Source organism: Cetorhinus maximus, chromosome 6, assembly GCF_964194155.1.
Source record: "Cetorhinus maximus chromosome 6, sCetMax3.hap1.1, whole genome shotgun sequence".
In the NCBI taxonomy this organism is placed as follows: Eukaryota; Metazoa; Chordata; class Chondrichthyes; order Lamniformes; family Cetorhinidae; genus Cetorhinus; species Cetorhinus maximus.
Genome location: NC_135884.1, coordinates 88,108,798 through 88,122,662, shown reverse-complemented (window position 1 = coordinate 88,122,662; position 13,865 = coordinate 88,108,798). Strand labels below are relative to the sequence as shown.

The 13,865-nt window shown below is 48.6% G+C and overlaps 1 protein-coding gene across 1 annotated transcript in view; it reads left to right on the top strand.

Moving 5' to 3' along the window:
* exoc3l1 (exocyst complex component 3-like 1) overlaps positions 1–13,865 on the top strand; it is a 90,939-nt gene that overhangs the window by 60,715 nt on the left and 16,359 nt on the right. The window contains exons 8-9 of the mRNA XM_078543985.1: positions 8,419–8,526; positions 11,741–11,891. Coding sequence (XP_078400111.1) covers positions 8,419–8,526; positions 11,741–11,891 — 259 coding nt within the window. The remainder of the gene's footprint in view (positions 1–8,418; positions 8,527–11,740; positions 11,892–13,865) is intronic.

Here is a 13,865-nt window from a genome sequence, read left to right as displayed (position 1 = left end):
GCATATAATACCCGCACCATCACTATCAGCAACTTAGTGATCGCCACGGGTCACATCAGAAGTGAGCCCCTCTCCATTTTTCACGTCAACCAGCTCCAGTAGTACCAAAACTACCACTGCTATGGAGCCAGATTTTGTGGCTCACCCATGAGCCAAACTATTTTGGTATCACATCACATAGAAGTATTACTGATCCAAAGATACACCACATGACATTTCTTAACATTCATGGGGCTGAATGCCTGTGAAACTCTCTGTCCCCCCACAGGCATTAACACTGTTTTTCCCGGGTCTCCATAGATCTTCAGAAAAGGAGGAATACTGTGGAAGTTTGTTTCCCCAATATCTTAAATTTGAATCCCCACTGCTGAGCATCATATGCAGCTCCTACTCATCACAATTTGTTGAACAGACTTGGTGAATAATTAAAATCTGCAGATTATCTGGGTTTTTAAAAATATTTTACCCAGCCTATACAAACCACCCGCTTTACTTAAGGTTCTGACACTTTGCCAGGATACGGCTCCACAAGTCGACGGGACTGATGGCAGGGTATTCAACCATGAGATTGGGGGAGGGGGGGCTTCTCAACTATCATCATTGAATGCTCGTTCATGCCCACTGAGACATGCCCACGCACACATGCACGCACACACATGTGCATGCACACACACAAACGTGCACGCACACACACGTGTACACATGCTCGATAGCGACCAAGAACAGGAGTCAGGTTGATACATACAAACATATGAATTTGGAGTAGGAGTAGGCCCCTTGAGCCTGCTCCTCCATTCAATACGATCATGGCTGATCTGTTTGTAACCTCAACCCCACATTCCCACCAACCCCCGATAACCTTTCATCCCTTGCTTATCAAGAATCTATCTACCTCTGCCTTAAAAGATATTTGAATACTCTGCCTCAACCACCTTTTGAGGAAGAAAATTCCAAAGTCTCTCAACCCTCTGAGAGAAGAAAAATTCCTCATTTTTTTTTTGTAAAAATATACTTTATTCATAAAATATCTTCAATCACATTCCAAACCATTTCAAAAACAACATTGCAAGGGTACAATCCAGGTTAAACTTTTACAAAATGTATCACCAGGTGCATCAGTACAAACAATATTACAATCATTTACAGCCTTTCATTTTGATCTGTACAGCCCGAGGGGCTCTAAACAGTTCCCAGTCTCTCGGTGCGCTGTGGTAGAAAGGTCTTAGACAGCGACCCTTCCCCATTGCGCCTTTGCGGCTGCTGCCCCAAGCTTTAGTGTGTCCCTCAGCACGTAGTCCTGGACTTTGGATTGTGCCAGTCCGCAACAATCGGTCGGGGACAACTCTTTGTGCTGGAAGACCAACAAGTTTCGGGCAGACCAAAGCGCGTCTTTCACCGAGTTGATGATCCTCCAGCTGCAGTTGATGTTTGTCTCGGTGTGTGTCCCTGGGAACAGCCCGTAGAGCACAGAGTCCTGTGTCACAGAACTGCTCGGGATGAACCTCGACAGCAACCACTGCATCTCTCTCCAGACTTTCTTTGCAAAGGCACAATCCACAAGGAGGTGAACAACGGTCTCTTCCCCACCACAGCCACCTCGAGGGCAACGTGCAGAGGGGGTGAGCCTCCTGGCGTGTAGGAAGGATCTGACGGGGAGGGCCTTTCTCACCACCAGCCAAGCTACGTCTTGGTGCTTGTTGGAAAGTTCTGGCGATGAGGCATTCTGCCAAATGACTTTGACAGTCTGCTCGGGGAACCATCCCACAGGGTCCACCCTCTCCTTTTCCCTCAGGGCCTCTAGGACGTTACGTGCTGACCACTGCCTGATGGACTTGTGGTCAAAGGTGTTTTTCTGCATAAATTTTTCCACCAGGGACAGGTGGTACGGCACGGTCCAACTACTTGGAGCGTTCCACGGCAGCGTGGCCAGACCCATCCTTCGCAACACCGGGGACAGGTAGAACCTCAGCACGTAGTGACACTTGGTGTTTGCGTACTGAGGGTCTACGCACCGCTTGATGCAGCCGCACACAAAGGTGGCCATCAGTATGAGGGCGATGTTGGGCACGTTTTTTCCCCCTTTATCTAGACGCTTGTACATCGCGTCCCTGCGGACACGATCCATTTTCGACCTCCAGATAAAGCGGAAGATGGCTCGAGTGATCGCCATCGCGCAGGAGTCTGGAATGGGCCAGACCTGCGCCACGTACAGCAACAGCGAGAGTACCTCACACCTGATGACCAGGTTCTTACCCGCAATGGAGAGGGAGCGTCGCTCCCACATGCCCAGTTTCCTTTTCACCATAGCCACTCGCTCCTTCCAGTTTCTAACGCATGCCCCGGTCCCTCCGAACCATATCCCCAGCACCTTCAGGCCGTCAGCCCTGACAGTGAAGGGGACAAAGGATCGGTCAGCCCAGTTCCCAAAGAACATGGCCTCGCTCTTCCCACGATTTACCTTGGCTCCCGAGGCCAGTTCGAACTGGTCGCAGATGTGCATCAGTCTGCGCACCGACAGCGGATCCGAGCAGAAGACGGCGACGTCGTCCATGTACAGGGAGGCTTTTACCTGAGTGCCTCCACTGCCTGGGATCGTCACTCCTCTTATGCCCGGATCCTTCCTGATGGACTCGGCAAAGGGTTCTATGCAACACACGAAAAGGACAGGCGAGAGAGGACAGCCCTGCCTGACTCCAGATTTAATCGGAAAGCTATCTGTTTCCCACCCATTGATTGAGACTGCGCTACTGATGTTAGTGTAGAGCAGTTGGATCCAATTTCGAATTCCCTCCCCAAAGCCCATTTTGGAGAGCACATCCCCCATGTAGGTGTGCGATATTCTGTCAAAGGCCTTCTCCTGATCCAAGCTGATGAGGCAGGTATCCACACCCCTGTCCTGTACATAGGCAATCGTATCCCTGAGCAGCGCCAGGCTGTCAGAGATCTTCCTGCCTGGCACAGAGCAGGTCTGGTCAGGGTGAATCACCAATTCCAGAGCGGATTTGACCCGGTTGGCGATGACCTTGGACAGAATCTTATAGTCCACATTCAACAGTGAAATGGGTCGCCAATTTCTAATTTCCTCCCTTTCCCCCTTGTGCTTGTAGATGAGGGTGATGATGCCTTTCCTCATGGATTCTGACATACTACCGGCCAGGAGCATACTCTCGTACGCTCCTAGCAGGTCCGGGCCGATCAAGTCCCACAGAGCCGAATACAACTCCGCCGGCAAGCCGTCGCTTCCGGGGGTTTTACTCTTCTCGAAGGACTCGAGGGCCTTAGTCAGTTCATCAGGAGTTAGCGGTTTGTCCAGGCTCTCCCGCGTACTGTGGTCTAAGACCTCCGTGATAGAGGACAGGAAGGACTGGGAGGCCGTGCTGTCCGTGGGCTTCACGTCATACAATCCGGCATAAAAGGATTTGCTGATCCTCAGAATGTCGGACCGTGATGACTTTACTGAGCCGTCTTCTTCCTTCAGGCTGCTGATCACAGAGCGCTCTCTGTGTACCTTTTGGAAGAAGAAACGTGAGCACGTCTCATCCTGCTCCACGGAGCGGACTCTGGAACGGAAGATGATCTTGGAGGCCTCCGAGGCAAAGTGCGAGGCTTGCTGGCCCTTCACCTCTTGGAGCTCCTCCTTGACATCGACCCCCATCGACTGCAGCCGGAGCAGATTCTGCATCTTTTTCTGGAGTCGGGACATTTCCCTCTGTTCCTTTCTAGCTTTCTGGGTGCCTTTGAGGATGAAAAACCTCTTGATGCTTCCCTTGATCGCTTCCCACCAGTGTGTCAGGGACTCAAAGAGGGGTTTCACGGTTCTCCAACCTTTGTAATCCCTCTTGAGCTCCTCAATGTTCTCTGGGGTCAGCAGTTGCACATTTAGCTTCCATGCCCCCCTGCCCACCCTCAGGTCCTTCTCCAAGTGGCAGTCCGCCAGTAGGAGGCAGTGGTCAGAGAAGAACACCGGCTTGACCTCGGTGGATCTGACTGTGAATGCACGGGACACAAACAGGAAGTCTATCCTGGAACGAATGGACCCGTCTGGCCGCGACCAGGTGTATCTACGCTGCGCTCCGTCTGCAGGGTTGCTGAAGACGTCGTGCAGCTTGGCATCCTTAACTGTTTCCATCAGGGATCTGGACGTAGCGTCCAATCTGCTTCCGGCCCTGCCGGATCGTCCAGCCGCATCGATGATGCAGTTGAAGTCCCCGCCCAGAATGACCGGCCTGGAGGTCGCCAGCAGCAGTGGGAGCTGCTGAAAAACCTCCAGCCGCTCAGCCCCTTGTGCCGGGCCATACACGTTAATTAACCGGAGTGGAGCGTTCTTGTACATTACGTCTGCCAAGAGGAGTCGCCCGCCCACCACCTCCTTGACCTCGGAGACGGTGAAGTTGCCTCCCCGCAGCAGAATACCCAGGCCGGAGGAACGAGAGTCGTTTCCGCCCGACCAGATCGATGGCCCATGGGACCACCATCGTGACCATTGCCTGTAGGAGCTGAGGTGCGGTATCGCACACTCCTGCAGAAACAACAGGTCAGCTTTGACCTTGGCTAGGTAGTCCAAGGTCGCAACACATCGCGTAGTAGATTTAATGCTACGCACATTTATGGATACAATCTTTAAACCCATTTTAAAGCATTTATTCTCCTACCAAACCCACTGTCTCTGAGAGTCCCAGACCTTTAGTCTGCTCCTTCATACCCGTAGTGAGCTCAAATTCCTTCACTTTGGATGGGCTGAGGTAGATCTCCTTGGCCGTGTTCTGCTCCGGTGGCATCTGGAGGTTCACGTAGAGAGTGGGTTTTGAGATGACCTTTGCTGGAGAAGCTTCTCCAAAACTCACCACCTCTGGGGTGTTGCTGTTCCCGGCTTCCTGGAGCTGGGGTGCGATGATTGCCTCACTGCTCCCAGATTCCAGGGGCTGTGGTGCACTGGCCTCCTCAGGTTGCAGGCAAAGTTGGGGTGCGCTGGTCTCCTTGTTGTCTCCAATTTTCTGGAGCTCGGGTGTCTCGTCCTCCAACGCCCTGGAGCTTTGCCGCCTCTTCTGTCGGTGCCGCTCTGGCACTTCATCATCCGAAGAGCTGCTGCCCTTGTCATCCGTGTCGGATGGGAGACGCCTCTTGCCGCTTCTCTGGGAAACGCCTTTGCTTCTTCTTCGCTCCCTCTTACTTTTCTTGTTCTTCACCGTCCGCCACTCCCCCTGCTGCTTTTCCACTGCTGCCTCCTCCTCCATTGATTCGCCGTCCTGAGGACTGGGAGGTTCAGGGGGTAGTGCTGTTGATTGGCTCTCTGTTGCCTCGATCTCTTTCTCCACCTTGTCTCTCTCTGTGTCCTCCTTTGTCCCGTTGAGCTCCCTGGGGGCCTTAGTGGTTGGAGTGACACGAAACATTTCTTCTGCTTCCCCCTGGTCGGCTTTGGCTGCCTGTGCGTAAGTACGGCAGCGTTTGGGGCAGGTCCTGTAGAGGTGACTAGCCTCGCCACACAGGTTGCAGCACTTGGCCTGTTTGCAGTCTTTTGTCTGGTGCCCTTCCTGTTTGCAGATCTTGCAGAGGGAGGCGCTGCAGTTGGCCGCCACATGACCAGCCTTGCCGCATGAGCGACAATGCTTGGGTTGCCCAGCGTAGACCAGGTAGCCACGGTTTCCCCCGATAGTGAAACTGGAGGGAGGGTGGAAAATGGCTCCCTTACCATCGGTCTTTAGCGTGACCTTAAACAGGCGTTTGCCTGTCCAGATCCCCAAGTCGTCTCGAATCTCGGTGCCGCTCCCCACCTTATCGAAGTACCTGGTGAGGAAGGTGACCACGTCGGCGACAGGGACGAAGGGGTTGTACACATGCACCATCACCACACGTTCCCGTTGCAACGGCAGAGAAAAGTGCGGCTCCGCCGTCAGGATCTTCATCTCCGGCAGGTCTCTCTTCTCCTCGAACACCCTCAGGAGCCGGACGCAGTCTGCCACCCGCTTGAACGTCACGTCAAAATATCCGCCTTTGCGGGAGTCATGCAGGGTGAAGATCTCCGGAGCTTGGAAGCCGCACGCCTTCAACAGGATCCTCCTGGTGAAGAAGCCCCGATCCATAGGTGATCCTCCTTCGCTGTGGTTCACCGTGACTCGGACGGTGATAGGTAACCCACGGTATGGATTTGGATTGCGATTGGTTATCGCCCTTCCATCCCGACCTTGCCTTGGCAGGACCATGGTGTCGCCCCTGCAACACTTGATCTTAGCCAAAAGGCTGAGAAGAAAAATTCCTCATCTCTGTTTTAAATGGGTGACCCCTAGTTCTAAATCATCCCACAATTGGAAACATCCTTTTCACATCCATCCTGTCAAGACCCCTCAGGGTCTTATATGTTTCAATCAAGTCAACTCTTACTCTTCTAAATTCCAGCAGATACAAGCCTAGCCTGTCCAGCCTTTCCTCATAAGACAACCCACCCATTTCAGGTATCGATCAAGTGAACCTCACTCATTTCCCTCACTCTTGCCTAGGAATGCTGATGTTAATTACAGTTCCCTGAGGTCAGCTAACACAATACAGGTCAGGCCTGAGTCCTGGACCCTTGAGCTCTGCATCAATAACACCTGAGAACAACCCACACCTTCTCAAGGTCAGTTAGGGATGGGCAATAAATGTTGCCCTTGCCAGCGACACCCACATCCCAAGAATGAATAAAAAAAGATGCATATACCCATTCGGGAGCAATGGGCTGGTTTTAATCAGCAGTTTACAGAAGTCTGAGTTAGAGCGTGTTCTGAAGAATCAGTTTAACAGGCACTGCCTTCCTCGACAGACAACTCCCAGTGAATTGTTTAACATGAGAGTTCAGTGTAGGGCTCCATTGGCTTAGATGGCTGGAGTGTGGAGCAGAATACTGCCAACAGGGTGAGGTCAATCCCTGTTCCGGCTGTGGTCGTTCATGGGGGCCTGCCTCCTTACTTTGCCTCATGCTTTATGAAGTGGTGGCCCTCAAGCTCGACACCAAATGTCTCTCTCCTTCTGTGGTCCTTTGTGGACAATGGCTAATTACTTTAAATTACCTGAAAGTTCAGAATCAGATACAGTCCCCATCGCATAGAGCAGAGTGTTCCTATTAATGCAGTTTACCTGTAGATGGGAAATTGAGAGGAACATACTGAATCAACTGCTGAAAATTCCTTGTAATTAAAAATGCTTCTTCATTATCTTTCCAGAACATCCTTGAGCTGTAGGAATTCTGACCTTGTGAAACTTTCAATGTAAAAGAGAACGTTTATTAATATTTTCCTCACTTTATCTCTGGTCTAACGCATGGTTCAGGATTAATGCCAACAGCACAGGTTCAATTCCTGCTCTGGTTGAGGTAGCCTTGGGCCCTGCCTCCTCGCTTACACCATGCCAAGTGGTGCCCCTCAAGCTATATAACCAATTGTCTCTCCCTAAAAGAGAGAGATGCTAATGGTCCCTCATGGACTATGTCTAATTACCTCTCTCCAGTCTGAATGAGTACAAAACGCATGCCTCAAATCGCTGGAACATTGAACACGTTTCAATGATGCCTTTGTAATGTAATGGTAAATGCTAGGCTTCATTTTCCGGATAAAAGGTCATCGACCTGAAATGTTAACTCTGTTTCCTTCTGCACAGATACTGCCAGACCTGCTGCGTATTTCCAGCATTTTCTGTTTTTAAGCCAGTGATAGGCAGCTGCCCGTGTTAACATAGGAACATAGGAAATATAAGCAGGAGTAGACTATTCGGCCTGTCAAACCAGCTCTGCCATTCAAACAGATCGTGGCCAATCATCTAGCTCTACCGCATTTTTCCCACTATCCCTACATCCCTTGATGTCAATATTATACAGAAATCTATCAATCTCAGTCTTGAACATGCTCAGTGACTGAGCCTTCTCCAACCTCTGAGTGAAGAAATTCCTCCTCATCTCAGTCCTAAATAGCCTGCCCCTTATTCTGAGCTGTGTCCCCTGGTTCTAGACTTACCAGCCAGGGGAAACATCCTATCTACATTTACCCTGTCACACCCTGTAAGAATATTGTAAGTTTCAATGAGATCACTTCTCATACTTCGAAACTCTGGAAAATACAGGCCCAGCTTCCTCAATCTCTCCTAATAGGACAATCGCGCCATCCCAGGGATCAGTCTGGTGAATCTCCGTTGCGCTCCCTCTATGGAAACTATATTCTTCCTTAGATAAGGAGACCAAAACTGTACACAATACTCCAAGTGAGGTCTCAACAAGGTTCTATTGCATCAAGCCATCTTTACTCCTGTACTCAAATCCCCTTGTGATGAAGGCCACATACCACTTGCCTTCTTAATTGCTTGCTTAATAAGTGGGGATGGTGTAGGTGGTGGGGAATCTCCCTGAATATTCTTCCATTTTTAACTTTATGTTCCTGATGTATCTTTCTATAGATTCCGAGAGGCTGTCATCAGTTACGGAAAGGGACGCCAGAAGGAATCCCAGCCCAAGTATTACCTGCTGTACCTGCTGGCTGCCGTCAATAACTGTATAGCATTCAGGTATGCAGCCTGACAATGGCTACCAGATGTTTCTAAGCACTTTACAGCCAGTGAGGTATTTTTTTGAAATGTGGTCATTTTGTAATGAAGGAAATGTGGCAACCGATTTGTACACAGCAAACTCCCACAAACAGCAAAGTAATAGTGCCCAGGAAATCTGTTTTTTTTTGTTTGTCATGTTGATTGAAGGATAAACATTGGCCAGGACACTGGCGATGACTCCCCTCCTCTTCTTCAAAGCAGTGCCATTGATCTTTTGCATTCACCTGAGCAGGCAGTTTAATGTCTCTTCTGAAACACAGCACCTCCAACAGAGCAGCACTCGCTCAGTACAGTGCCAGTCTTGATCTTTTTTGTTTGTGCTTACAACTGGGATTCAAGTGGGACTCGAACTCTGAAGGTGAGAGTGCTATCAACTGAGCCACAAATTGTCTTGGCAATTACATTAGTCAAATGCCACGGCCCAATGAGACTCAAGTTAATGTGTAATACACAGGCAGCAAGAGGGTAAAATTAGATTTGACACTCCTCCCTTCTCCCCCACCCCCACCCAAGGCTGCCTTGGTAAAGTCACTACCCAGCATGTTACTGACTCTCACAAACTAGGAAGGCTTCACACCTAGGCCTCAGGCTCCACTGAGTGCATTGATCTCAGCCAGGTTCCATGATGTAAGGTCTATCATTAAACTTCAGGCCTAGATAAGGGTGGGATGAATAATCCTGCAGGTTTCTAAATCCTGGTCACTACCCAGTGACCCCAGCTGGATAGTGCAAGTGTGCGGGTGTTGAGTTGAGCACAGAAAGCAACTGTGGCCAAATAGGACATCAAAAGCTAACATGTCAGACACAAGAAGAATGGCCAATTATGTAATGCAGCCCTGCCTGAATTTACCCCAATAGATCTGGAACCATCAGGGATTGATCCTTTTGTATATTAAATTTTAAAGTTTAAACCTGTCAGCTGTGGCTCACGTGATCAAGCCCCACTCTCGAGAACAAAATCTGGGACAACAGTTCAGTTCAGTTTAGTGTTGTTGGTGGTGGGATTTTGTTGTGTGCAAATTCTGTTGCACTTCCTATATTTGAATACTTCTCTAACTCTCTTCAAGTGCTGTAAAGTGCTTTGGGACATCCTAAGGTTGTGAAAGGTTCTGTGTAAATGCAAGTACTTTTTCCTTAATCATGTATATTACTAGCTTTACCAACCCCCCCCCCCGCCCCACCCATTGTGCTACTAAGCCTCATAGATCGAATGGCCACAGCATCAGGACTCTAGCCATGGAACTGTAGATTGGGGCCACAGTAGCACCTAATCCCCCTGGGGCTGGGTGTTGAAAAACAAAGGGGCAGGAGAGGATCCTCCTGCCCAGTTACCACTGCTGTACAGTGTATTTGCAGCTATGAGAACAAAAGAAATAGGAAGTAGGCTATTCGGCCCTTTTTGCCTGCCTATGACTGATCTTCGACATCAGCTCATTTCCCTACACTATCCCACGTCCCTTAGTTTCCAAACATATATTGACCTCAGTCTTGAATATAATCAACAACTGAGCATCTACAGCTCTCTGGGGTATAGAATTCCAAAGATTTACAACCCTTCTCTCAAATTACAAATTTATTAGAATTGAGGAGGTGACAAGCAGGATAGATAAAGGGGAACCAGTAGATGTAATATATTTGGACTTGCAAAAGGCGTTCAATAAGGTACCGCACATAAGCCTACTTAATAAGCTAAGAGCCCATGGTGTTGGGGGTAGTATGTTAGCATGGATAGTGGATTGGCTAACTAATAGGAGACAGAGAGTTGGGATAAGGGGGAAATTTTCAGGATGGCAACCTGTGGAGTGCCACAGGGATCAGTGCTGGGGCCACAATTATTTACAATATATATTAATGACTTGGATGAGGGAAGTGAATGTACTATTGCCAAGTTTGCGGATACACAAAAATAGGTGGGAAGGCAAGTGGTGAGGATGACACAAAGAGTCTACAGAGGGATATAGACAGGTTAAGTGAGTGGGCAAAGACTTGGCAGATGGAATATAATGTGGGAAAATGTGAGGTTTTGCACTTTGGCAGGAAGAATAGAGGAGCTGAATATTATTTAAATGGAGAAAGACTGAAGTAAGCTGCAGCACAGAGGGATTTGGGGGTCCTCGTGCATGAATCCCAAAAAGCTAGCATTCAAGTTCAGAGGTAATAGGGAAAGTAAATGGAATGTTGGCCTTTATTTCAAAGGGAATAGAGTATAAAAATAAGGAAGTCTTGCTAAAACGATACAAGGCACTAGTTAGACCACACCTAGAATAATGTGAACAGTTTTGGTCCCCTTATCTAAGGAAAGATAAACTGGCATTGGAGGCAGCCCAGAGAAGGTTCACTCGGTTGATCCCGAGTATGGAGGGATTTTCTTATGAGGAGAGGCTGAGTAGGTTGGACCTGTACTCATTTGAGTTTAGAAGAATGAGAAATGACCTTATTGGAACACATAAGATTCTTAGAGGGTTTGACAGGGCAGATGCTGAGAGTATGTTTCCCCTTGTGGGAGAGTCTAGAACCAAAGGGCATAATCTCAGAGTAAGGGGCGCCCATATAAGACAGAGATGAGGAGGAATTTCTTCTCTCAGAGGGTAGTCAATCTGTGGAATTCTTTACCGCAGAGGGCTGTAGAGGTTGGTTCGTTAAGTATATTCAAGGCTTAGATAGATTTTTTAATCAGTAAGGGAATCAAGGGTTATGGGGAAAAGACAAGAAAGTGGAGTTGAGGATTATCAGATCAGCCATGATCTCATCAAATGGTGGAGCAGACTCGATGGGCTGAATGGCCTCCTTCTGCTCCTACGTCTCATGGTCTTATGGTCTCTGAGTGAAGAAATTTCTCCTCATCTGAATCTAAAATGGCCAACCCTTTATCCTGGGACTGTGACCCCGTGTTCTAGATTACCCAGCCAGGGTATGAGGATATTAGGGGAAGGAGAAACCCTGCCCATTTAGTGCTGCAAACACCAGTTGATTTGCTTAGATTACACATCATCAAGTGAAGAACCAGCGTGTTGGCTCAATGACTAACTGACTCTGTTAATGTTCACACATGAAAGTCAGAAACTTGAGCAGAACAGGAACTGTTGCTCTATGTCAGGAGGAATAGGGACAATCTCTTTCTACTTGGACAGGTGCTACAACATTAAGTGACACCATCCCCTTTGTGTTTTAGGAGATCTGTCCAGTGGCTGCAGCAGCAGTGCGGCCAGGGTTCCCATGGCGACTGCTGCAGCAAATTGCCTCACTCCATTGACATAGCAGTGGACCGAGCTATGAAGAAAGGCTGCAGACTGCTAATAGATGAGATGCTTACAGAATTACAGGTACTGGACCATACAGATAGTGGGGAGGACAGATAGTGGGGAGGATTGGTGTGCTCCCTAGAGCTGAAAGGCCAGTGTCTAATTACTGGGTACAGTATAATAATGCTTATATCACAGGATTAATAATCTGGAGGCCTGGATTAATAATCCAGAGAACTGTGTTCAAATCCCACCATAGTAATTTGAGAACTTGAATTCAGTTTGAAAGGTTGACATCAATAAAAGTGACCAAGCCAGTGTGATGTAAAAACCAGCTGGTTTACTGATATCCTTTAGGGAAGGAAACTTGCCATTCTTACCCAATGCGTGGCCCCAGTCCCACACCAATCTTAACTGAAGGGCCTGGTGAGCCTTTCACTTGTATCAAACTTGACAACTAGGTTTGGGCAATAAATGCCCACTTTGCTAGTGAAACCCACATCATGAGAATAAATTTTTAAGAATTGTCAATCATTTCTAAAGAAGCATGATAATGACCCTCATCTCACACCCCTGTGAGTATGATGCTTAAAAAGCATCAGAATGAAGTTGCTGTCCGATTGTTGAGTTAGTATCCAACCCTGGAGACTGTGGGGAAGGCTGTTTTATCACACCATTGGTTCTTCCACTCTGACCATTCATGACAAACATCTCCCATTGTCTAACCACTGTCTGGGTCTGTCAGGAGATGCATTCACGACCAACTCAGTCGAGTGCCTGATGGGAAATCATTCCATCAATGGCACAAAACTGATTCTCGTTGAGGCCGAAATAATTGATGCTGTAGGAACTAATGTACCAAGGGTGGAGGAAATGCTCTCCTGAGATTGGTGTTAAGGTACATTATTAGTGCAACCTGGTGGGTACTTTACTCTGCATCTAACCCTGTGCTGTACCTGTCCTGGGCGTGTTTGATGGGTACAGCGTAGAGGGAGCTTTTCCCTGTATCTAACCCCATGCTGTACCTGCCATGGGTATGTTTGATGGGGACAGTATAGAGGGAGCTTCACTCTATATCTAAACCCGTGCTGTACTTGTCCTGGGACAAGTTTGATGGGGACAGTGTAGAGGGAGCTTTACTCTATATCTTTACCTGCTCTGGGTGTGTTTGATGGGTATAGTAAAGAGGGAGCATTACTCTGTATCTAACTGCATGCTGTACCTGCCCTGGGAGTGTTTCATGGGTCAGTGTAGAGGGAGCTTAACTCTGTATCAAACCCCGTGCTGTACCTGCTCTGGATGTGTTTGATGGGTACAGTAAAGAGGGAGCATTACTCTGTATCGAACCACATGCTGTACTTGTCCTGGGAATGTTTGATGGAGAGGGTGTAGAGGGAGCTTTACTCTATATCTAACCCCATGCTGCACCTGCTCTGGGAGTGTTTGATGTGGACAGTGTAGAGCGAGCTATACTCTCTATCTAATCCCATGCTGTACCTGTCCTGGGTGTGTTTGATGAGGACAGTGTAGAGAGGGCTTTACTCTGTATCTAACCCCGTGCTATAACTGCCCTGGGAGTGTTTGATGTGACAGTGTAAAGGAAGCTTTAATCTGTATCTAACCCCGTGCTGTACTTGTCCTGGGTGTGTTTGATGCGGACAGTATAGAGGGAGCTTTACTCTATATCTAGCCCCATGCTGTACCTGCCCTGGGAGAGTTTGATAGGGACAGTGCAGTGGGAGCTTTACTCTGTATCTAACCCCGTGCTCATTTGCCCTGGGAGTGTTTGATGGGGACAGTGTAGAGGGAGCTTTACCCTGTATCTAAACCTGTGCTGTACCAGTCCCAGGAGTGTTTCATGGAGAGAGTGCAATAGGTGCTTTAATCTCTATCTAACCGCATGCTGTACCCGTCCTGGGTGTGTTTGTTGGGGACAATGTGGACAGAGCTTCACTCTGCATCTAACCCTATGCTGTACCTGACCTGTGAGTGTTTGATGGGGACAGTGTAGAGGGAGCATTACTCTGTATCTAACCCCATGCTGTACCTGCCCTG